The sequence below is a fragment of the Eumetopias jubatus genome, unplaced genomic scaffold (assembly GCF_037043125.1).
Source record: "Eumetopias jubatus isolate StellerSeaLion01/CBP00866 unplaced genomic scaffold, mEumJub1_p1.0 scaffold_10, whole genome shotgun sequence".
Classification (NCBI taxonomy): Eukaryota; Metazoa; Chordata; class Mammalia; order Carnivora; family Otariidae; genus Eumetopias; species Eumetopias jubatus.
Genome location: NW_028274816.1, coordinates 81,407,932 through 81,430,687, shown reverse-complemented (window position 1 = coordinate 81,430,687; position 22,756 = coordinate 81,407,932). Strand labels below are relative to the sequence as shown.

General features: G+C 59.0%; 1 protein-coding gene across 1 annotated transcript; it reads right to left on the bottom strand.

The window, feature by feature from the left end:
- Positions 1–18,199: 18,199 nt before the first annotated feature.
- Positions 18,200–19,803, bottom strand: LOC114204295 (testis-expressed protein 19.2). Its single transcript, XM_028097421.2, has 2 exons — positions 18,869–19,803; positions 18,200–18,837 (listed from the first exon to the last, which is right to left on the bottom strand). The coding sequence occupies exons 1-2, from the start codon at positions 19,801–19,803 to the stop codon at positions 18,618–18,620; spliced, it is 1,155 nt and encodes a 384-aa protein (XP_027953222.2). The 3' UTR covers positions 18,200–18,617.
- Positions 19,804–22,756: the final 2,953 nt, after the last annotated feature.

Below are 22,756 nucleotides of genomic sequence, written 5' to 3'. Positions count from 1 at the left end.
GTAAGACTAATTGTAAATTCTCGACTCACGTACTATTTCTGCTTCTGGAGGAATCCACAGCTCAGCGTGTTGTTTTCCTTCTGAAATCTCTTTCCTCAAACATCTGTTTATTTTTGTCCTGAGCCACCACAGGGTTTTGTTTTTAGAGTTTCACTTTAGAAAGACTCACATTTTTAAAAAAGATTTTATTTATTTGAGAGAGAGAGAGAGCACGAGCAGGGGGAGGAGCGGAGGGAGAGAGAGAGGCAGGCTCCCCGCTGAGCAGGGAGCCCCACAAGGGGCTCGATCCCAGGACCCCGCGATCATGACCCCAGCTGAAGGCAGCTTCACTGACCAAGCCACCCAGGGGCCCCTGGAAGAATCCTGTTTTTAATATTGACCCTTCCTAGACAAGACCAAGACCATACGTTTTTCTATTTATCTGAATGCTCTTTTTATTTTCTTCAGATTATGACATCATTTGTATAAGCAGTTCACATTTCTTACTAAATTTGGGGGTATTTTTGTGGCTGCCTTAGGTAACGTGTGTGTGAGCTGCAGGATGATGCCTCACACGTCTATTTGGCCACAGTGCCCAGAACTCCTCCTTCCCCACGGTCCTCCTGTGAGCCCTTCGGATGCGGCAGCTTCTGAGGGCAGGATGGCCGCAGGTGTTTGGGGGCCCCATCAGCGGCCACAGGTCCCGGACGGGAGACGCTGAAGGGCCTCACAGTCCAGTTCTGGCCAGGGCTGGACCTGGGGCAGACACCTAGGCAGTCACAGCTGGGCCACAGCCGACTGGACCAGGGACGAGATCCTTACTCGCCCACATCCTTCCCCAGAAGCTGCACCTCGGTGTTACTTTCCTGAGGTGGTATCAGGAATGGGGTCAGGGTGGCAGCTCTGCCTGGAAGGGGTGTGGAGGAGAAGGGGCAGGCTCACCAATACCGGCCGGCCACCCTCGGCTGATTTTAAAAATTGAAACCCTCTCTCCCCCGCGGTCATGACAAGGTGTTCATTATAGAACATTTACAAAGTGTAGGTAAGAAAGGCGAAATCACCATCAGGTGACACCGGATGTCACCTCTGGGGGGAGCCTTCTGGTACTCACATGCGTAGTGATTGTAATTCCCCCCACGGTGGCAATGCCGGGGTTGGTGGGCTCCATCCTCCGTGTACCCTGAGGGAGTTCCTGGGCCGTTTTTTTGAGCTGCCCCCCTGTGACTCCGACCCTCCGGTGCCCCACAAGGAGCCCCCACCCCCGCCTCCTCAGCCCCTCTCCCACCCTGGGCTGTGGTCTCCACCGCTGTGGGAAGTTCGAGTCAACCCTGCCGTCCTCAGGGCACAAAGGGCCCCCTACCCTGTCCAGCTGTTGCCCCCTGCTTGGCCTCCAGCTGGTCCCCAAATAGCAAGATGCCCCTTGTTCCAGTCCGCCTGAGCTCAGCGTGGGCATCCTGTCCCAGACTGGGCACAACTGGGCGTGCGGGAGTGAGCGCTCACCCCATCACTCCCTGCCTGACGTGTGGGGTGTGGGGGCTACAGAGGCAGGCACAGGCCCCTGGGGAAGGCGGGAGTGCAGGTCTGGCCCATCCCTGAGCCAGCCTGGCCTTCCCCTGCTCCCGGGCAGCAGGAGGGTGGGGCCCCGGCCTGAGCCCCGCTGCCAGACCCCAGGGAGCCCTCCCTGAGCCCTGCTGGGGTGCAGGTGATGCGGAGCGGGCGATCAGACCTGCCCCTCAGGACCCTCACCCTGCAAGGCACGGCCGTCTGGTAGCACATCCCTTTTGATGTTCTCAGTATTTATTGGTTTCTTTAACTGCTCTGTTCCAACAACACAGATCCTCCCTCTAATCAGCTGTTTACTTGGCAGATATCTGTGGAGGGCTGAGCAGGGGCAGCCCAGGGAGACTTCCCTTAACCCTAACCCAGCCCCAGGAAGTCCGGCAGGACCAGCATTTGGGATTAGATTGTGCGGGGATTTCCAAACACACCATGATCAGAGCCTTCCAGAGCGGCAGCTTTCGTTCTGAGGCCTGCCTTGCCCTGCCCCTGAGTCCATCCTCATGACCCGGACACGCTCGGGAGCCAGCAAGAGGAGCCCCCACACCTGCACCCCATCCTCTCCTTTTGGCTGCCGGCCTCCAATTTCTAGAATTACCCCAGAATTAGGACACTTCCCTGGGGAGACTCTAACCCCAACCTCACCAGAGGGCAGGCCAGGGCCAGTGTCCCTAATGTCCTCGGGCCAGGATGAGGGACAGCAGCTCCTTTGGACCCAAAGCCCTTCTCGGGGGCCTCTCTCCCCCCGCCATGAGCCCCGTGGGAATAGGAGTGAGGTTTCAAGAGGCATCTCTGGATGAGCAGTTCTGACAAAGGCAAACTCCGTAGCTGGGGACCACGGAGACAGACCTTCTCCAGGGGCTGCTTGGAGTCGGGGGGTCAACAGGGAGGGCCTCCGGGCATGCCACTGGATGGGGAGGGGGCTGGAGACTCCTCCAGAGACCTGCCGGGCATGACCTGGAGAGGCGCTGCTTGGACCACCCGAGGGTCTGGGGAGAAACGGGGCCCAACATCGGCTGCAAGAATGTTGCACAGAGTTATCTGGTGTGAAGCCCGAGGGGCTGGGTTGAAGCCAGGCCGTGTCCAGTGATGGTGTCTGGGGTCGGCAGCACCAGGAGGCCGGACCCAGGCTGTGCAGACAGCATTGTCCCCATTTCATTTCGTTTCATTGCATTGCACTGCATTGCATTTCAATTAATTATTTGTTTATTCATTCATGTGTGAGAGAGAAAGAGAGAGCAGGAGTGGGGGGGAGCAGAGGCAGGGGGAGGAGGAGAGGGAGGCTCTCCAGCAGGCCCCTCACTGAGCGCGGAGCCCGATGCGGGGCTCGATCCCCTGACCCTGAGATCATGCCCTGAGTCTAAATCAAGAGTCAGACACTCAGTGGGCAGCGCCACCCGGGCACCCTGCCCCAATTTCATTTTGAAAACACACAAACATAAAAATAAAACAAACAAACACACACACAAACATAGATTTCCATAAAAGCTAGAAAGGCGTGAAATGCTGTTAGAAATGAACTCTGAGTCAGGGAACTACAGGTTTTTGCAGTTTCTTGTACTTTTTCTTTGTCCTCCCAAATTTCTACAATGGACATGCACTTCAACAATCAGGGAGGACCATGTTCTTTAAGAATAAAGTGTAATTTTGGGCACCTGGGTGGCTCAGTTGGTTGAGCGACTGCCTTCGGCTCAGGTCATGGTCCTGGAGGCCCGGGATCGAGTCCCGCATCGGGCTCCCTGCTCGGCGGGGAGCTTGCTTCTCCCTCTGACCCTCCCCCCTCTTGTGCTCTGTCTCTCATTCTCTCTCTCTTAAATAAATAAATAAAATCTTAAAAAGAAAAAAGAATAAACTGTAATCTTTATTACATCAGAGAGAGAAGCGGATTGACTGGGGAGAAGGGGAGTAGAGGGAGCCCTCAGGCTGACTGGGCCTCCCCCTGCCCCTGGCCCGGGGGTTGGGTTGGGGGGGGACCCGGAAAGCCTGAGATGGCCCTGGGCTCTGAGTGCAAATGTGGGGATCCTTAAAGGCCGTCCTTCTGATCTCCAGGTTTCTCAGGGGAGGGCCGTGGGGCCCTGGCATGCAGCATTGCCTCTCCTGGGTGAAGTGTCACCTCAAGGCCATCAGGAGAGGGTGGGGGCTCCAAGCCGTTCCTGGACCCGCCCAGCCCAGGGGCTGCTACCTGGGTGGGCTTGGCACCCTCCCCTCGGAGGCTCACTCGGCCTTGAGTGGGGGTTGGACTCCATGGAGGTTGCCATTTGGGAAAAGGACTTGGTCACCTTGGCCTGAGTAGATGAACCCTCAGCTCCAGGACATTTCAGGAACAAAGGGACAACTCTTGGCTCTCCCCTGTCTGTCCACCCCACAGGTGGTTTATTTTGCATCTGACCTCTGATCTCCCCTCCTGGCCCAGGGCTGGACCAAACAGGCCTGGGGCCAGTGGGCTTGAGGCTGATGGGGTGGCTGTCCGGAACAGGGAATGCTCCCCACAAGGCCAGAGGGTCCGAAGGGGCCCTGGGGGGAGGGCCCTGAGCAGAAGGCCCGAGGCAGGTGGTCAGAGAGCCCTGGGAAAGTGCAGGCCGTCCTCGGCCCTGGGGGCAGGTTCGGGCACCCCGGCCTCCCTGGGCGGTCCCCGCATGCCGGGAGTCTGAGCCTGGATGTGTTGGCCGGCGGTAGGAAGGTCCGTAGCTGGGGTCAGAGCTGAGAGAGCGGCTGGGTTGGGCAGCTGCTCGGGCTTCAGAGAAACCTGAGGGAGAACATCCCGCTGGATCTGGCACCACCAGGGGTGTGGGGTGCAGTGCAGAGGGTGGTGAAGCCCGGGGTGTGGGGGGCAGGTGGCTAGCTGCCAGCCTGCACGTTTCCTTCGGCGAGGGGCCAAGGGTGTTCGGTTCTGGCCACGTTCCTGCTCTTCCGGGTGGACCCACGCCTGCTCTGTACACAGTAGGTGCTCAGTGAATGCAGCTAACAGGCGATAGGGTTTCCAACCCTCTTCCCATAGCGGGGAGGCATCTGTGCAGGGCGACCTCCCACAGCCCCTTCTCCCTCTGGAGGCGGGCAGCTGGTGCAAAGGGGGGTGAGGGGCGGCAGGAAATTTCTTGAAGTGACAGACAACATTTTCCTTTCTGACTAATGAGCTCCCGAACAGGGCCAGAGTAAATTAAAGTTAATTATAGTAAATTAGGACAGTAAATTAATATATACCAGGGATAGTTTTGTTTGTGATCACCAGTAAAATAATCAATACGGTAGTAATCAGAAGCAGCTCTGCCCGTCAGCCCCAAATTAGCAGTTCTTTTCTGTTCTTCGTCTAAATCACGTAATGACTCCTTCCCTCGTTGTCATAAGAACCCCTTGCTTTCCCCATGTGAGCAGGACAGTCTTCTGGTCGCTCCGGAGTCTGCACTCCCCGAGTTGCAATCCTGAGACCCCCCCTCCCCCAATAAAGGCCTGTGTTCTTTTTCATTTTCGCTTCCATTTCTCTGTCGACAGAGGTAAGCGTGTTTTCTGGAGAATTAAGAATCAGGTCTGCTTCATAAAACACACAAACTCCTCACAGAATTCGGTGTGTCGTGTCTGTCAGGGCACCTCGGGACCTGACGGTCGGGGCACAAGCTGTGGCCCCACACCCCGGGCTTCCTTTGGTGCAGAGCTCCGGGACCTCCTCTGGCCGGCCTGGGCTCTCAGCCCTTGGGTCGCGGTGACACTGATGCCCACGCTTCCGTGTGAGTATTCGCTGCTGCGTTTTAAATGAATCTGATATTTTCAACCGTTATGTGTGTCTTAGTTTATTTTATTTTTTTTTTAAGATTTTTTATTTTTTTATTAGAGAGAGAGAGAACAAGCAGGGGGAGCAGCAGGTAGAGGGAGAGGGAGAAGCCGGCTCCCCACTCAGCAGGGAGCCTGACATGGGGCTCGATCCCAGGACCCTGGAATCATGACCTGGGCCGAAGGCAGCCGCTTAACCGACAGAGCCACCCAGGTGCCCCATGTGTGTCTTAGTTTAAATGTGCTTCTCGGGGATGGTGTATGGCAGACTTTTATTTGTGTGATTTGTTTTTTCAGCCAGAGACGACATCCTCCGTATAATTATAAGGAAATTCATTTCATTACATGGTTACCTGGATTTTATACATTGCTATTTCTAGACTTATAGTAGATGCTCTCTTAACAAAGTACAATCAGTGATATTTAGAGAATATCTGAACGCGTTCACAACATGATGGCTTTGAGCCTGCCAGCTCAGAGTCTGGTCTGGGGCCACAAGGGGCCTCGCCAGCAGATGCTTGGCAGCGCCCGTGACACCGCACCCCGGGGATTACATGTGCCTTTCCGGTGGCGTGCAGGCTGACTCAGAATTGATATCTCTACTTACATTAAGATAGAACCTTAATGTGCGTCTCCCTCCACCCCTCTCCCCTGCGGAGTGTCTGCCTCTTAGCTCCCATTTTGCCTTTGGATTTTCTGAGCACTTTGCAAGCTGTGTGGGTGCCGCACCTCGCTGGTTCACCTGACGGAAGGTTTGATGAGGTTCAGAGGCTAGAGGGGTGTGTGCACGTTTGCTCCTGAGGGAGAGGCCTGGCCAGGGGCAAGGAGTCACCTTGGATGAGGGTATCTCCACTCTTGCTCACCCCTAGCTGGCATGTTCGGTGGGGGCAGTGGGTCCTGGGTGGGGAGGTCGCCCCTTCTCGGAAGCCAAGCTGGCAATGGGCGGAGGGCCTTGGATAGAGTGGCTGGCTCACAGGGAGCCCAGCCTTCTGCCCCACGCACCCTGAGACACCTCTGGGAGGTGGGCAAGATCCTTGGGGGTGATGGGGTGGCGGTGGGAGGGAGGTCTGCGCTCCTGTCCTTTCCCCGGTCAGGCCTTCCCTCTCAGGTTCCAAGGGAGTGGAGCCTCAGTGGTTGTGCCCAGAGGGCAGAGTCAGCCCAGCCATCTGCTTTCTGCTGTCCCCTCCATCCTCCGGGCCCATCACACGGCCCCCAATGGCACCCAGTTTCCTGGGAGCTCAGGGCTGGTCCGATGGTTGGCTGTCTGTCCATCAGGATGTCTGTGACCCTCAATCCTTAAATCAGAAGGAGTTGGAAACATCCTTGCTTGTTCTGCATAAGGATGCAAGCGCTGGGTGTGAGGCCGAGGGCTGAGACAGGGGCCAGGTGGTCGGAGGAGGCCCCTGCCCATCCAGGCAGGCCTTCGGGTGGCTGCCATCTGGGGAGGGGAGCCCATTTTGCACGTGGCCCCTTGTTGGCAGGTCTGAGTCTCAGGCTTGGCAGTGTTGGGCCTGGGGACCAGCTTGCACTGACCAGACCCACATCGCCAGAGGACGAACGCCCTGGTGAACCTCCACTGGTTTCCACTGTGCTCTGCCTTGGAAAAACGTGTGCATGTGAAGGCACACATAAACGGCAAGTGGCAGGATCCTGGTGGCAGCCGGTGGCCTCCCTCTGATGGCTGCAGTGGGGCTCTGTGTTCATGCCATGGCCAAACCGACAGGGGCCGGGGGCTCTGCTCAGAGAAGGGGGGCCTCTGCAGTGGGACCTCGCTCCACACAGTCACGGTCACAGGGACTCAGGCTGACCAAGACCCCTCCATCGGGCAACGGCGCCATCTCCCCTGTGGTCCCCACTGCTGCCTTGGGGAACCCACACTTGGGCTCACCTGCCTGGGCTGCAAGGCCCCCTCACTTCTGCCAGGGCCCTGTCACCTGTCTGTAGGGCATCTGCCGGGGAGCACGCTGTCTCCTTCCAGCCAGCAGATCTAGATGGACGCTTTGTGCTCCTAACGCACCAACGGAACCTTGCCTGTCTGTTTCTTTTCCCTTCTTTTGTGTCATCTTTGCCTGAACAACTTTGGGCACTAGCCTCACCTCGGACTCTCAACGGCCCGCCTGTCCGGTGACAGTGACTGCTGCCACTGCCCGCAGCCAGGTGAGGACCGGAGAGCCGGTGAAGCTCTCTCATTGGCCACGGAGTGGGGAAGCTGTGGAGAAGATGCTCACACGCGGGACAGACCCTCGCTGTGGCTACCCAACCAGCTGGAGGAAGGAGGACATTCTCACATAGGAATTTCCCCCCCACTTTTAAGGGGAAGGAGAAGCATCCCTCCCCCAGCAGCCCCGCACTGACCACACCCGCAGTAAGCCCTTCTCCAGTGAGGGAGGGACCCTTCCCAGTTTCCTCCCAAACTCTAATCAAGCGGACCTTCCCTTTCTCTTCAGACTTGCCTGTGGTTCCCTGTTGCGTGGATGGAATTGCACTTCCTCCAATGTTCCTGAATAAACTAATTTTGCTGGTAAAGTAACTGGCTATTTTATTTTTAAGGTTAACAAAATCCCCTCAGGAAAGGACCTCTTTGCCTTCCCCCAGGACCCCCAACGTCTCCCGGTCCCCCTGCTTCACACCAGGCCCAGACTCGCCCATCCCTCCTGACTGTTGCCCCAGGATGGGGGGACACAGCCCATCCTGCAGGGACTCTGGGGGCCTCAGGGGCCGTGGGCCACCTGCTCAGGTTACTTTAGGGACCATAGGGGAGACTTTTATTCTTTTCAGAATGGGGTTTGGACCAGCGATTAAGCCGTCTACACAGGCAGGGAGTGACAAGGAATGCGGTCATGTTCTATGGTGTTCTTCGGGATCCTTTCAGACCTTTATGCAAAGAAGATCAAAGAAAAATATGTTCTTGTCCACTCGCAGCCCATTGTTGACAAAGGCAGCCAGTGAATCCTGCGTGGAAAACCAGCTTTCTGGAGCCAGCTCTCCTGGAGTGGCTGGTGAAAGCGGGGCGCACCCTCTCTCGTGGGCTGAATGGGGCTGGGCCGTGAATGGGCCTTGGGCCTATTTCCCACCTTCGTCACACGAGTCAGCCCTGACAGACACGCGGGTTCCTTGTTTTCCAGGTCACGAGTGCAGTTTCAGGACAAAAGCCCAAGTGGGGCAGCTGACCGCCTCCGCCAAGGGGCGCACTGTGGTGGTGACAGGCTTGCCCTCCTGACTTTGACTCCTGGCGGCCAGGGGGAGCACCCTCTGCACCCCAAGTACATGCTGCCGGTCTGCCTGTCTCGGCTCGGGTTCTGTCCCTTACCTGGCTCGCTCCCATCAGCTGCCAGCTTTCCCCTCCCCAGGCTCTGGCCACATGGGGCTCCCGTGGGCTCGGTTACCACGCAGGGTCGTGTGCACAAGTGACAGGCAGAGCTCTGAGCGGGTAGCCTTCCTTTGTGCATCAGCCTGCCGCTGTCTGTCCCCATGAAGATGCATTGGTGTGAAGTCAAACAGCCATTGTGGGCCATTTCTTGGAGCCGCGGCCCACATCCGTTAGTCTTCCGGATGCAGCTTCGCTTGGCAGAGCCATCCAGCTGGGCCCCCAGCGTCTGTGGCCGCTGCGTGGACACGACCGGGCGGCTGCATTCCCCAGACCTCTGCGTGAAGGTGGACCCAAAGATACCCCTCGTCCTGAAATTGATAAAATTCGAGGTCATTCCTAAGAGAGTTTTTTATAAGATTAGAAAAATTGTTTCTAAAACTCGTATGAACGAGCAAAGGATCCGGAGCCAAGATGTTTGAAGGACTAAAAGGTGGGCTTGATCTTCAGGGGCCTGCAGAGCTTCCTGCCGCCCCGCCCCAGGCCTGATTGGGGGGGGGGCAAGACCCCCTCTGGGCAAAGTTGGGCAGGAGAGAGGGGCCAGAGGACCAGCAGCTCGACATCTTCGAGATGGGCGACATCTTCCCAGGGAAGCCCTCTGACCTTCGCTCATCTCGGTGGTGTGGATGTGCACAGGTGTGCGCCTGGGAGTGTGGGGGGTCGTGTGTGAGCGTGGCAGTCCTTGGGGTGGGATGCCGGTCCACCAGCGGGAAGGGGCTCTGAATGGGACGTGAAAGGGCAGAACATCACAAAGGCACAAGCCTGCTGGCCGAGGACAGCTCTGACCCTCAGAAGACGGTGGGAAGGGTCGGCTGGTGGGGGCGGCACAGACCCCCTGGGTGGGTGGGGGGTGGGCAGGCTCCTCAGACCCTCGTCCAGAGCTGCTGCTGTCAAGTGAGGGGACGCCCAAGCTGATGGCCGGCAGGGCCCCAAGGAGGCAGGAGGCTCACGTGCCCTGGACGACACAGAGTCCCTCCAGTACCACACGCCAGCCCTCCCGCTCCCCCTGTGCACAGCCACACACACAGGCCGCACACGTCTGCACACGCATGTGTACATTCACAAACGTGGGCTCGCATATGCTCACCAGTGGACGCCCACACACTCACACACTGGAGCCACGGGGCAATCACTGCTTTCCTGGTGGCAAACTAGAAATAAACCGTGTGACGGGTTTAATTTACAAACTGTCACAATAACTTTTATTTTTAAAATGAGGCCCAGCTGAGGGGACACGGAAGTGCCCTGCTTGTGCAGGTAGGACACGTGCGAGCTAGACAGCCCGGTGTGAGCGACCCCATCTCCCACCTGCCCACACCTGGCACGCACCTGGCAGCCACAGAAATGTGGGAGATTTCCATTTCTGGCGGTACGACCGGCTCTGCAGGCAGCCGCGGGCGCCTGGAGACGGAGCGGGAGAGGGGGCCCAGCTTCAAGGGCTCGCTGGGCCACCACCCAGACACGCTGCGTCACAGCACGGGCGATTCCCAAAGGACGCTTATATCATTTTTCTTTCATTAGAGCCGACTTCTTTTTTTTTTTTTAAGATTTTATTTATTCATTTGAGACACAGAGATAGAGATAGAGAGAGAGAGAGCATGAGCAGGGGGAGAGGAGAGGGAGAAGCAGGCTCCCCGCTGAGCCAGGGGCCCGACGTGGGGCTCGATCCCAGGACCCCGGGATCAGGACCTGAGCCGAGGGCAGACGCTCAACGACTGAGCCACCCAGGCGCCCAGAGCTGACTTCCGATCTCGTGCTTCCTCATACCGTCCTGTCCTACTGTGGGAAGTGGCGTCCGGGTTTCTAGTTTACTTCTGGGGCCCAGGGATTGGAAGGATGAAGAAAATATGAGAGCCTGAGGCCCGAGGCCTCCCACCAGGGACCTGGAGCTGGACGGGCCGGCCCCCACCTACCGGCCAGTCAGGGTGAGGTCCCCCCCGGCCCCCCCGACAAATGGCTCACGAGATCCCTGGGGGCGGCCCGTGCCGCCCTGGCCACCACCTTGTCACTTGGTCCCGCTCTCTGCCCCACCTTGCCTGAGCCCACATCTGGTTCACCTTCCTAAAACTCACTGTCGGTTAGCGAACCAACAGTTTTATTCTTCAAAAAATATATACCAGCTCGGTCAACTTACTGTACAGGTGAAATAAGTGGAAGTTGTCTTCCTTATATTCAGAAACCCAGCCTTGAGTTAGAGGGAAGCAGCTGATAATAAAACGGGCGGGGCACCAAGCAAACCTCCCCCGGAACCTCGACGGCTTCTCCTCCCCGCACCATCGGCAGAGCGCCTGGGAGACCCAGAGCAGCCACCCGCACGGGGGACGGGAAGGTTCGGGACGACCGCCTACACAGTGGCCTGTTGCACGCATCGAGATCCCGCTCAGCAAAGAAAGCCGGCTGTGAAATAGCATCCACTGTTCTGCAGTGTGTGTGTGTAAGCCGACGTGGACGGCGCCTGTCACCTGCGCCGGGTCCTGTTCTGCGGCCCGGCTCCCCCGCACCCTTCCGTCTCTCTAAGCCAGACGCCCGACTGCTCGGCCTTGGCTGGTCCATCCCGCCGGCGCCTGCAGCCTCTCTGGCCCCGGACTCCTCCTCGGCCCCTGCCCCCCGTGTGCTCTTCTCCCGGCTCCAGCGGAGCCTCGGGCACCTGAGGGAATGTGTGTTGGGCAAAGGCCACCTCGGGCACGCTGGTGGGAACGGAAGACAGAGCAGCCCCATGGCAGGCAGGGCGCGGTTCCGGCAAAGGTTCGACACAGAAGCATCGCGTGTGGGATCCAGCAATCCCACCCTGGACTCACCCAAACTAAAGCTTGTATGAGAACGTTCACAGCGACGTCGTTCATTATTCCACCAAAAGGTGCAGAAACCTAAATGTCTACCAGACGACGAGTAGGTAAACAACGTGGTCATCCGTATGATGGACTGTCCTTTGTCCCCAAACAGGAGTGAAGCGCCAACACCGGCTTCCGTGGGGATGAGGCGCGTGACCTCGTGCTGCGTGAACCAAGGCCACGAAGGCCACACAGGAAGGTTCATTCACACGAAATGCCCAGAAGAGGCAAATCCACAAAGAAAGAAAGGAGACTCATGGTTGAGGGGGCTGGGGGCAGGGAAGGGAGTGACGCTGAGGCTACAGGGTTTCTTTTGGGGCATGAAAGGCCCCACGGTCAGAGCTGATGCTGGTACAGCACGGTGAGTGCACTGAAGGCCCTGGCACTGCGCGCCTAAGGAAAGCCCGTCTGGCTGAGTGTGCAGCTGTCCTTGACTTTGACCTTCAGCACGGTCCACTCTCCCATCCTCTGCGCCAGCTCTGAGCGGTGCTAAGGGTGATCCCTCTGCCCTCATGCCCAGCTCTGGCTGGGGTCACGGCCACGCGCCCTCCAATGTCCATGGGATCCCGACCTAGGTCCTCCGGGCCCACCGGGGAGGTGCCAGGTGATGCCGAGCAGCTCCCTGCAACCGTGGCCGCTGGGGGTAAGGCAGAGGCTTCAGAGAGGCTGATGTCCAAAACAGCTTTTATTACTGAAAAGTTTCAGCGTAAACGCAAATACTGAGTAGCAGGGCCACCCTGGAGCCACACCTCACCCTCTTTCAACACTTGGCCTCTTCCGTGTCCTTCCTACAGCCACGTGGAAGCAAGGTCTGGGGCCCGGGCTGGCGTGTGGAAATGGCTGGTTTCAATTAGCGGTGACTTCATGACCTCCTTCCCCCACAGGCCTGGCCCTCCCCCGTCTTCCTGCATGTGGAAAACCGAATTTGCTTTACAGATTTGCATGTAGCTTAGATTTGCCATTAATAGCATTTCTCTTACAAGTTTTCCTGATTATGAAACCGTTAGAACCGAGCTAACATCTCCCAGGCCCCTCTGTGCTGTTTCCCACGCCACGGCACGAAGGCCTCCCAGACCTCTCAGTCTGTACTGCGAGGGTGAGGGTCTCCCAACTGTCCTGAGAGTCACACTTCTAGAGTCGGGCTTTCCAAACGAGAACGCAGGGCAAGGCTTTAGGCAAGGGCCTGAATGGGGCATCTGCCAAGCAGAATGTCGCCTCCTCCACTGGCAGGCCTAACCCCAGCCGCACGGACAGCGCATCCCTTTCCCATGCTACCTGGCATTTTCAAAAGCCTTGGATGTTAAGGAGTTGGTGTTTTAAGCTCTGCCAGAATGACCCTGGGGTCAAATCCTTTCATGGCAGCGTGAGCCCTGGCCACTTCTCGGGGTCTCTCTCCAGTGGGCCAGGACCGAGAGCGTGGTTTTCAGGACGGGATGCCCAGAGCTTGAGACAGTTGATGTCAGGCCTGAACCACCTGCACATGAGGTTCTGCAGACAAGGGTGACCTTTGTCAGGGGATGTAGGGCCCTGGATGCTGACATGGCACCCTGTGTCCAGTTCTCAGGGGACTTCACTGGGGTTGGGACCCAGCTGTCAGGGCCCTGGGCCTGGCAGCCTGGCTATTTGAGGCCTGAGACCCTTGACGGGGGGCACTGGCCTCACCCTGTCTTGGGGATGAACACGCCTTTGTAGGTACACAGCTGTCCTCCCAGCGAGCGTTGGATGAGTGTGACCATCCCTGGAGCTTTGTGACAAAGACCAGCTCGGGGCAACTTGGAGTCCCAGGCAGTGTCACCTGTGCACAGGGCCACAAGGGGGGTGCTGCAGGAGTCCACACTGTCACATGTGCTGTTTACTGGACAAAATCCCAGTCATCACAGGTGAAATGGAGCAAGCAAAGGTAGACCCGGTCAACGTCCACGAGGACAGTGCAGGGGTGGGGTCTACGTCGGCCCTGGTGCCTGGCAGCCTGGCCTGGGTTTTCTGTCTGCAAGGGAAGGTTGCACCAGTCTCCTCCTTGGCTGTTCTCCATGCTTCTCTGCAGCTCCGCCCAGCCTGGACCAGGGACAGCTTGAGAACCTTACGGCTGTCTGGTTACCTTCGTAGTTCAAGTTCATTTCAGAAGCCATGGAAAACAGACGAGCAGAAAGGGCCGATGTTCTGTGTCATCCACCCCCAAAGGTGACTTTTGCTAACATCTGGGTCTCTGCCCTCTAACTCTGTGGCCCTGTCTTTGGGGTCAGGCCTTCCCAACCCACAGTCCTGTGGTTATTAATTGGCTATTTCTGTTTACTTCAATTCTCCAGATGTGGCCTGGCAGGGATGGGACCCAGAAACCACGGCACCTGCTCCGAAGGGCCCGGAGGACGCGCACACACTCAGACCCACGCCACACCCTTGCCACACTCCCGGGTGCTCACGCGCTCACAAGTGCATGCCCACAGCGGGTCTCCGGGGTTGCAGCGGGAAGCAGAGCTGGATTGGTGGGACGTCCCTTCTGTCCCACCTCAGCCCAGCTGCCCGAGTCTCTGCCAGAGAGCACCCTGGACCCCGAGAGCTGTCAGGACCCCACATAAAATGTCCTGACTTCGCAGACCAGAAAATGGAGGCCAGAGCAGATTGCAGAGCTGAGCGTTCCCGGGAAGTTTCCAAGGACAGACTGCTGGTGCTGGCTCTTCTTGGAGCCCGTGTGACCCTGGGACTGAGCGTGTGGCGGGCACTCTTTGCGGAATGTGGATGGTTTGGGGAGTCCACCCAGCCTGAAATGACCACCAGGGGGCGCCATTGGCACGCAATCAGCCGCGTCCTGGGCCTGGAAATCTGTACTGTCTCGGATCCCCAGGCCACATGGGGGCAGGTCGGGTGTAAGTTTCCAGTCTTATTTTCACTACCCAAACATTTATGGGTTTGATTCAGTCCTGCGTTTATATGCCTAGTTTTATCCATTTGCAGATCTTTAAACAAAATGCACCGAGCACGGCAGGGACGGGGACAAGTGAGGAGGATCCTAACGCCCAGGGAGCTGTCACACCCCGCCCCTGCCTCCTCCATGTGCGTGCGGTTCTCCGCTGGGCGAGAGGTGGGCACGTTGCTGTGCATCCCCCTGGTGGCCCAGCAGAGCCCGCCCTGCGACAGGACCCCAGGAGCCTGCCCACAGGAGCTGGGTTCTGGACGGGGGTGGGGGGGGGCGAAGGAGAAGGGGAGGCTGTGCCGCGTTTGTGTGCCCAGCGGTGCCCTCTGATGGCGCCCCCACGAGGTCCAGCTGCAGGGTCCCCGGGGCCATGAGGGCTGTGGCATTGACCTGAGGGCCACGCATGTGGGTTTGGCAGCCTTCCCTCGAGCAGCAGGGAGGCTGGCGGCCTGCTCCTGGGGCCCTCATGGGGGGCGCTGAGTGGGTATAGCCCCAGCCTGTGCCGAGGGCCTGAGCCTCCCAGCTGCGCCCTCTGTACAGCCCGGTGTCGTTTCTACTTCAACATAAGCAAGTAAACTGAAGTAAAGCTCTCTTTAACCAAAAAGAATGTTATTCGTTGAGCACAGAAGACAGTTGGTGATGAGCCGGTTTCCTGGAGGCCTGCTGGCCGGCCTCTGGGGGAGGCCAGTGCAACGCCACTCCGGAATTTTTTTTTAAGTTTTTATTGATTCGTTTATTTAAGTAATCCCTACACCCAACACAGGACTTGAACTCATGACCCTGAGATCAAGAGTCATGTGCTCTTCTGATTGAGCCAGCCGGGCGCCCTTGATTCACCCAGAATCATAATCCTTGGTATTTCCCATCCTTAGCTTCATCCAATATGTGTTTTTAAGGAGATGCCACTTTCGTTGGATGATGGGAGAAAAGAAGAAGATGGACCAGAAGGGTCTTTTATGTTGGGTGCATTTAAGCAAAGGGGTCCGTGACTAACATCCCCACACCCACAGGCCGCCCCTCCATTCCTCAGGGGGGGGCCGGAGGAGGAGGCTTGTCCAGATCAGCCCTGCTCAGTCCTTTTGAATGGGGACCCTCCCTCGAATCCATGCAGCCCGGAAGCATGAGCCCCAAATCCTCAGCTGTGGTAGCCTGGTGGGGAGGGCCGGGTGGTCTGTGACCTGAGGGGGCCCCGGGGAGCCCCACTGTGGGTCACAGCTTCTGCAGGCTGTGGTGGGGGACACAGAGGCCTGGAAGTGCGAATCTACCTACAGAATCTACCCAAGAGGGGAGAGCAGAGGGACTGTGAGCCGGCTGTGTGGTGCTGCCCTATCTTCCAGAACCTTCCAGCACGGGAGCCTGTAACCCCAACTCCAAAGATGCCCAGACTTCAAGGGTCTCTGGAAAGAGCTCGCACAGGAACCAGCTGAAAGGAGTGCTGTGGGACCAGTGGGGGGTTGGGGACCCTCCTGACTCCGCCAGGACACACTGGGCCTGGGGGAGGTAACAGCCCGCGTCTTCCTGGAGGTGACAACCCTGAGGTTTCTGCCCCCACACTTCCCCACCACACACTGGTCTTCCTCCTCCTCTCACAAACTTACTCGGCCCTCCGCCCGCTGCCCGCCTCCACTGCATGGAGTATTCCAGTGTACCCCCTGAGAGAAGGGGGTGCACCCACAGTCGCCCCCCGACACCGCGGCGGGCATGACTCAGCAAGAACTCGGGACGAAGGTGGTCTGAAACCAGCAGCCCGGCAGGCGGGAGGCGAGAAAGGACATTTTCAGTTACGCGGCCGTGGTTACTTAGCGCCTGAAAGAGAAAAGCCGGTGTTGCCGCACTCGAGGGAAACAGCCCGGTCTGCTGCACAGAGGATTCTGTGAGACATGGCGCTCCGCCAGCCCAGGCGGGCCGTGTGCCTGCGGGGCCAGACCTGGTCTCCCCCCGACCGACGTGCGTGCGGGGCGCCCTGCTGCCCGCAGACCCCGCGCTGGTCACTGACTGGGGAGCAGCGTTTCCCAAGGTCTGACCTCACGGCTCAGGCCCGTCCCCAGCAGACACCACCCTTGCCACAGCCTGCCCATGGCTGCTCGCGGCTGTGTCAAGACCCTTCCCCAAGGAGGGGTGGGGGTAGGTCTCTGCTGCCTCCACGGGGCAGCCTCTGTCCTTGCCGTGGTCCCCAGCTGCCTGGAAACCCAACTTTAAATGGTGTCAGGTTGTCTGCAGGCATGTTCAGCTACAATGCAAGGACATGCACATGGTATCAAGACCCCCAGGCCCTTTCAGGAGAAGGGCTTTGGGGCCCCAGCAGGCGTTCGCCCCTTTCCTGCTCAGGGACCATTTCCTGCACACACCCCTGAGGCCCCTGGCGAGGCCATGGACTCTGGATTCAGGGGGAACGACCTGGCCATGAGGGAAAAGAGGAGATCCTGGGCCTCTGCCAGGCTCTGGACCTGCCCAGGGAAGATGTGTGATAGGGCCCACCTCACCTAGACCCCATCCCAGAAGGGCCGAGGACAGTGCTGGCCACAGGGGATGTCAGTGCCTAGGCTCTCCCTTTCCTGCCTGACTTGCAGCTCTTCTTCCTACTCAACACTAACACACAGACCCTACACTGTAGAAGAGATTTTTAAACAAAAAATCCTAACTATCCGCAGAAAAAGATGACAACAATCCATGCCAAATAGTGACAGCAATCTCTCTGAGGGTTGGGTTACCGATGATGTTAATTTTCCTCTAATTTGTCTATCTGTTTTCTAAATTGTGGACAATGAATGTGCATTTCTTTTGAAATAAGCAAACAATTTCAGAAGTCGTTTCTAGAAGGGCAGCCTCTAAGGGCATTATGACCCTGGCTCTGATACAGGGTCCAGGGAGCTCTGGTCTCACACAGCACTGCTGAGACCCAGCTGGACACTTCCACACTGCAGCCGCCTGGTCTTTCGGAAAAACAGGGGCCACCAACAGGTCATGGACCTCAGTAGGTGGGCAAAGCAAATAAGACAAGGAAAGTAGGCTGAACATGATGGGAAGTTGCCTCTGGTCTCCTGGACACTGTATTTTCAAGAGACCCCACCTCCTTTGGCACACTTGACTCTCCTCAGTCACTACCTTCTCCATCTGCAACCACATCTTTTACCACATCTTTTGCTCCATCCCTTGGAACTCTCCGTCTGTTTTGTATGTTGACATATCCTGATGCCTGGAACACGGCATGGTACACAGTAGGTGCTCAATAAATGTCTAGTGACTGATGGTTTCCAGCACCAACCACAGAAGGGTGCTGGACATTTAACACAATGTGAAATGTCCATAGCACAGTTTACTGACATTCTGTACACCAAAGGGCTGTGTGACGTGTGCCTGTGTCACATCAGACATTTGGTGTGAGTTAATGTGAATGTGAGTGCTGTGTACGTTAGGTCCCAAGCCCCGTAAACCACGCCTGGGATTTCAACTGGATGTTTATGGGGTTACTGGGGTGTCTGACTGGGGCCAGGGGGAGGGGGTTACACACTGCCTGGCATTGCTTCCAACCTTCCAGGGACACCTTCTCCAGCCCAATTCTGATCCTTCCCAGGAGTTATAGTAGGAAGGCCCAGACAGGTCACCCTGGTGTGTCCCCTTGTCGCTAACTTGGAAGCTATAGACTTCCCCTGTGACTGGAGAAGCTGGTGTTGCCAGGATTGACCCGTCCCGGAGAGGGAGAAGACGAGGCCACCAACAGACGCTTTCTGCGGAAGAGACCGGGACAAGAACTTGATGCAAAACTCTTCTGACTTTATTCGGTTAAAAGACAACACACAAAGGAACGGGTACCGAACGGTCCAACTGCATAAAACGGCGAACGTTTGAAACTAGGTCTCTCCCCGCGCAGACCAGAGTCCCCACTGCGGCTGACAGGGTCCCGTGGGGCCCCAGGGACCATGCAGGCAGGGGCAAGCCCACGGCCCCGTTGCCCCCACCCCCACGTGCCCCTGGGATGCGGGCCCCACGGGACACGTCCCTGCGTGCGGCCGGGGCAGGGCTGGCGCCCAGACGCGTGCGCCGCAGCCCCCTTCCCAAGCTGCGCAGCAACCGTTCCCCAACCCCGTCCCAGAGAGCCTCACGTTCCTGGCGCCGGGACGTCTGACGGAGAAGAACGTCGCTCCCGGTTCCCGGCCTTGACGGGGCCCCTTCCACGGAGGCAGTGACGGGGCCCCCTTCCCAGTCCCTAGGCAGCTCCCCACTCTCCCTCCCCGGGCACGAGTCCCCCGCGCTCTGCCAGCCGCTGCCCTGGCTGTTGCGGGGAGGGGGCAGCCAGGGCGGTGGGGGCCACTTGGGCCGCAGTCCCTCGGCTCTGGGGCCCCGGGCTGAAGGGCTGGGAGCAGGGCAGCTCCCCCAGGGCCGAGGCTCCCGTGGCGGCCGGGCCCTCCCCGGGCCCCCTGCACCCACTGGGCCCCTGGCTCCAGGTCTCAGGGGTGCTGGGAGCCCTGTCCCCGGGAGGATGAGGGCTGCGGCCCGGACGCGCAGGCCCCCTCCCCGGCCTCGCTCGTGGCCCAGGGGGAGTAGGAGAGGATGCTGAATCCCCTCCTCAGCAGCGCCGAGGCCGCGGGGACCAGCTCTCCGCTCTGGCCCGGAGGAAGGGACTCCAGGACGCGCAGCGGCCACTGCTCCTGGGGCGCGTCCTGCAGTCTCACCACCTCGCCGGGCTCCAGCAGCAGCGTCCAGCCCTGGCCCGGGCTCCTCAGGGCCCGCCCTACTGTCATCTTGCGGAGGTACACGGCGTCGTAGCCGCCCACCACGGAGATGACCTGCAGGCCCCTCAGCCAGGCCTCGGCCTCGGCGGGGTCCCCCGCCCCGGTGCTGCGCAGCTCCAACACCATGGGCTCCCCCGGGGGCAGGTCCACTTTGGGAAGCCCCTGCCCTGCAGCGGGGAGGCTCGGCCAGTGCGCGCAGGTGGGGGGCCCGCCGAGCCTCCAGGGCAGGCTCTGCGTCCAGTCGGCATCCTCGGGGCCCAGGCCCAGGGGAGCTGCGTCCTGAGGCTCCAGCTCGGTGGGCACCAGGGGGGGGTCCGGGCCCACCTCCTCAGACGCCGCCGGGGCCGACGCCGCGGTGCCCGGCCCCCAGTCCACAGTCGCCCCCTGCGCGGGGTGGCCGGGGCCCTGCCCCCCGCCGAGCCCCATCCCCGGGGATGCCCCCTGCTCGGGCCCCGCCGCGCCGTGGTCCAGCAGCTCAGGGTCCCAGTCCTCGTCTTCCCAGTCTTCCAACCCCAGCAGGTCTCTGAGCTCCAGGAAGGCAGCCCTGAAGCAGGCGAAGCAGACCCCCAGCCGGCCGCCATGTCGGAGCTGATACACCCAGGACGCGTGCAGGTAGGACATGCCCTCGCCCCCGTACCGCGCGCTGACCGGCGGGCACATGGCCACGCTGCCTGCCTCCTGCGGGGGGGAGGGCGGGGGAGGGGGAGGGGCGGGGGAGGGGGAGCAGAGGTGGGGCGAGGCCGGGGGGCGGGGGAGGGGCGGGGGAGGGGGAGGGGAGGGGCGGGGGAGGGGGAGCAGAGGTGGGGGCGAGGCCGGGGGGCGGGGGAGGGGGATGGGGAGCAGAGGTGGGGGAGGGGGGCGGGGCGGGGGAGGGGGAGGGGAGCAGAGGTGGGGGCGAGGCCGGGGGGCGGGGGAGGGGGAGGGGAGCAGAGGTGGGGGCGAGGCCGGGGGGCGGGGGGGGGAGAGCAAGGGGTTTCTCGTCCGGGTGCGCGGGGCGGGGTGGGGGCGCCGGGCCCCAGGCCAACAGGGATCCGCGCAGGTCGGGAAGGTCGGGCCTCAGCTTACGCGATGGCTCTCTTCCCTGGGAGGCCGCAGAGGACAAGCAAGGGGGTCGGCGCCCCTGGCAGGCAGGGCGGGCGGCCCCCGGCCCCCCGTCACTGGGAGGAGCGCGGGCAGCGGCGACGGCTTGAGACCTGGCCCTCTCAGCCCTGCCCCCTCCGCGTAGCTGCTCGCGGGCCTGTGGGGCACGTGGGCCCTCCCCACGCAACCTCCCCGGCCCCCAGTCAGCCTCGCGCGGCGGAACCTGGGAGAACCTCAGGGATCCCGACAGGGTCTGAGAAAAGCTGAGGGGACCTGACGAAGGAACCTGACGGAAGCTGACAGAACCTGAGAGAGGCCGACGGGGTCTGAGAAAACCCGATGGGAGCTGAGGGGAGCTGAGGGGAGCTGAGGGGAGCTCACGGAGTCAACCTCCCCCCCTCCCCCCCACCCCCGCCCCGGCCGAGCTGACCACCTGGCCCGAGGCCAGGCTGGACCACCGGAGCGCTTCAGCCTCTCAGCCCACCCCACCCCACCCGCCTGTGTCCCCCAGACCCTCTCCTCAGCCCGAGGGGTTCTCACCCTGCCTGGCACCTCCCTCCTGTGGGCGCCCCTCAGAAAGGAGGGGAGGCTGCCCACCTGGCAATATAAAGGGCCCTTTCCCATGGTGCTCTGGGCTCATCTGCATATCTCCCATGAGCCTCAGCCCACCAGGAAATGAAACTGCTGAGTCACCAGCTCCCTCCCAGGAGAGCCCTGTGTGGCGCTCCACCCCCCCCCCCCCCGGGGAGGGCAGGCTGTCCCCCTCTGCCCCCCCAGCACCATCATGCCTTCCCATGTGTTGCTCCGCGCCCCTCCCCCCAAAACTGTTCTCACTGTTCTTTCCATCTGCAGGTTTCTGAAACTGTGCTGCCGGTGGGCACGTCTCTGATGGGTCTCGTCCCTTCGTGGGCGACCTGCCTGGTCACGGGTCCTGTCCTGTGGCTGAAAGTGCATTCCTTCTTGTTTTCTTTTGATTAAAGCTTCTTTATGAATTCTGGAAACTGATCAAGCCTCTAGTATTTACATTTTAAACACATTTCCCCCTTTTGTGGCTCTTTTCACTTCAAAATAACTCTTTATTTGAACTCTTTTTTGAACATAGACTATTTTTAGAGCATTTTGGGTACAGAGCAACATTAAGCAGCAGGTACAGAGTTCCCATTTACACTTGCCCCTCACATGTGTAGCCTCCCCACTATCAACATCTGCACCAGTGGTACATTTATCATAATTGGTGAGCTGGACTGAGCAGGGCCTGCAGGAGACACGGCTAGTCTGGAACAGATGAAGGCAAAGGTCCTTGGATCAGTGGTTCTCAAATTTTGTTGCACATTAAAATTTTCTTGGGAATTTGAAGAGTCCCACTGCTCATGTCACAGCATGTGGCAGACACAGCTGAGGTGACCCCCAGTGGTCATGCCCTCCCTGTGATTGGAGGTGGAGCCCGGGACTTGCTTCGAACCAAGAAGTGGTACTGGGGGTCGATGCTACTGCCTGAAGTCACATTTTGTGGCAAAGGGGTGTCCCTCCTGCAGTGACATTACCATGAATGTACATAAGACCCCAAGGCAGCTCTGGCTGTCTCCTCCTGGCCTTGAAGAGGGAAACAGCCATGCCATGAACTGTGCGGGAAACTGGTCAGCCTCTGGGACCGGAAAGTGCATCCAGCTGACAGCCAGTAGAGCTGAGGCCCTCAGTCCTAAAACCACAAGGAAAAGAATTCTGGCAGCTGAGAGCACAGTCCATCCAACACTTTGGCTGCAGCTGTGTGAGACCCTGAGCAAGGGGCCTAGCCAAGGCATATTCCAACTCCTAATCCATGGAAACTAGAAAATAAATGTGTGTTGTTTTAAGCCTAAATTTGGTCATTTGTTACGAATCAACAGAAAACCAACATTTGCCCATACCAGTTGTATCAGAATTCTCACATGGGATCCAGGCATCAGTCAGTGTCTTAAATTCTCCAGATGTTTTCAATATGCTGTACAATTCCAGAACCAGTGCCTAGACACCTGGGTGAACTTAGATGTTTTCACAGATATTGGGCCATTAATCCTCCACCCTCCCCTGGTCTTAGCCTAACTGATACTCAAGCCAGGCTCTGCATGGTCCCCAAATAGCTATGGTCCACCCAACCACCCTGTGACTAAGACACTTTACTGTGACGTGCCACAAACTGGAAAGTACGTGATTTGACCGGCCTCAAGGCCCTTACAGGGCCAAAGTCATGACCTGGAGGCCAGCAGGGACCAGAATCTGGCCCCCAGACCTGTCCTCATTCCAAGGCCCCATCTCCACTGCCCCAGGACATGTGAGCTCTTGCAGCAGAAAAGGGTGAAGGGGGAGAAACCCAAAAAAGCGAGTGTGGCCAAGTCTTGTCAGACTAGAAGAGGACCAGGATGACCGTGCTGGTCAAGCTTAAGGGCTCCCACTGCCCCAAGGACTGAGACTCTTGAGAGGAAAAAGGCCAAAGTCCCTGGTGTGACTTTGAGCTTGCTAGGGCTTGTCTTTGTCTCGTCCATGAGGCCTGTGC

Excerpts from the sequence above, each read along its gene's own strand:
- LOC114204295 (XM_028097421.2), bottom strand. The coding sequence starts at position 19,803 with ATGTGCCCGCCGGTCAGCGCGCGGTACGGGGGCGAGGGCATGTCCTAC. Across the intron at positions 18,838-18,868 it reads TCCCGGGGACAGGGCTCCCA|TGGGTGCAGGGGGCCCGGGG; the intron begins GCACCCCTGAGA and ends CCAGGGGCCCAG.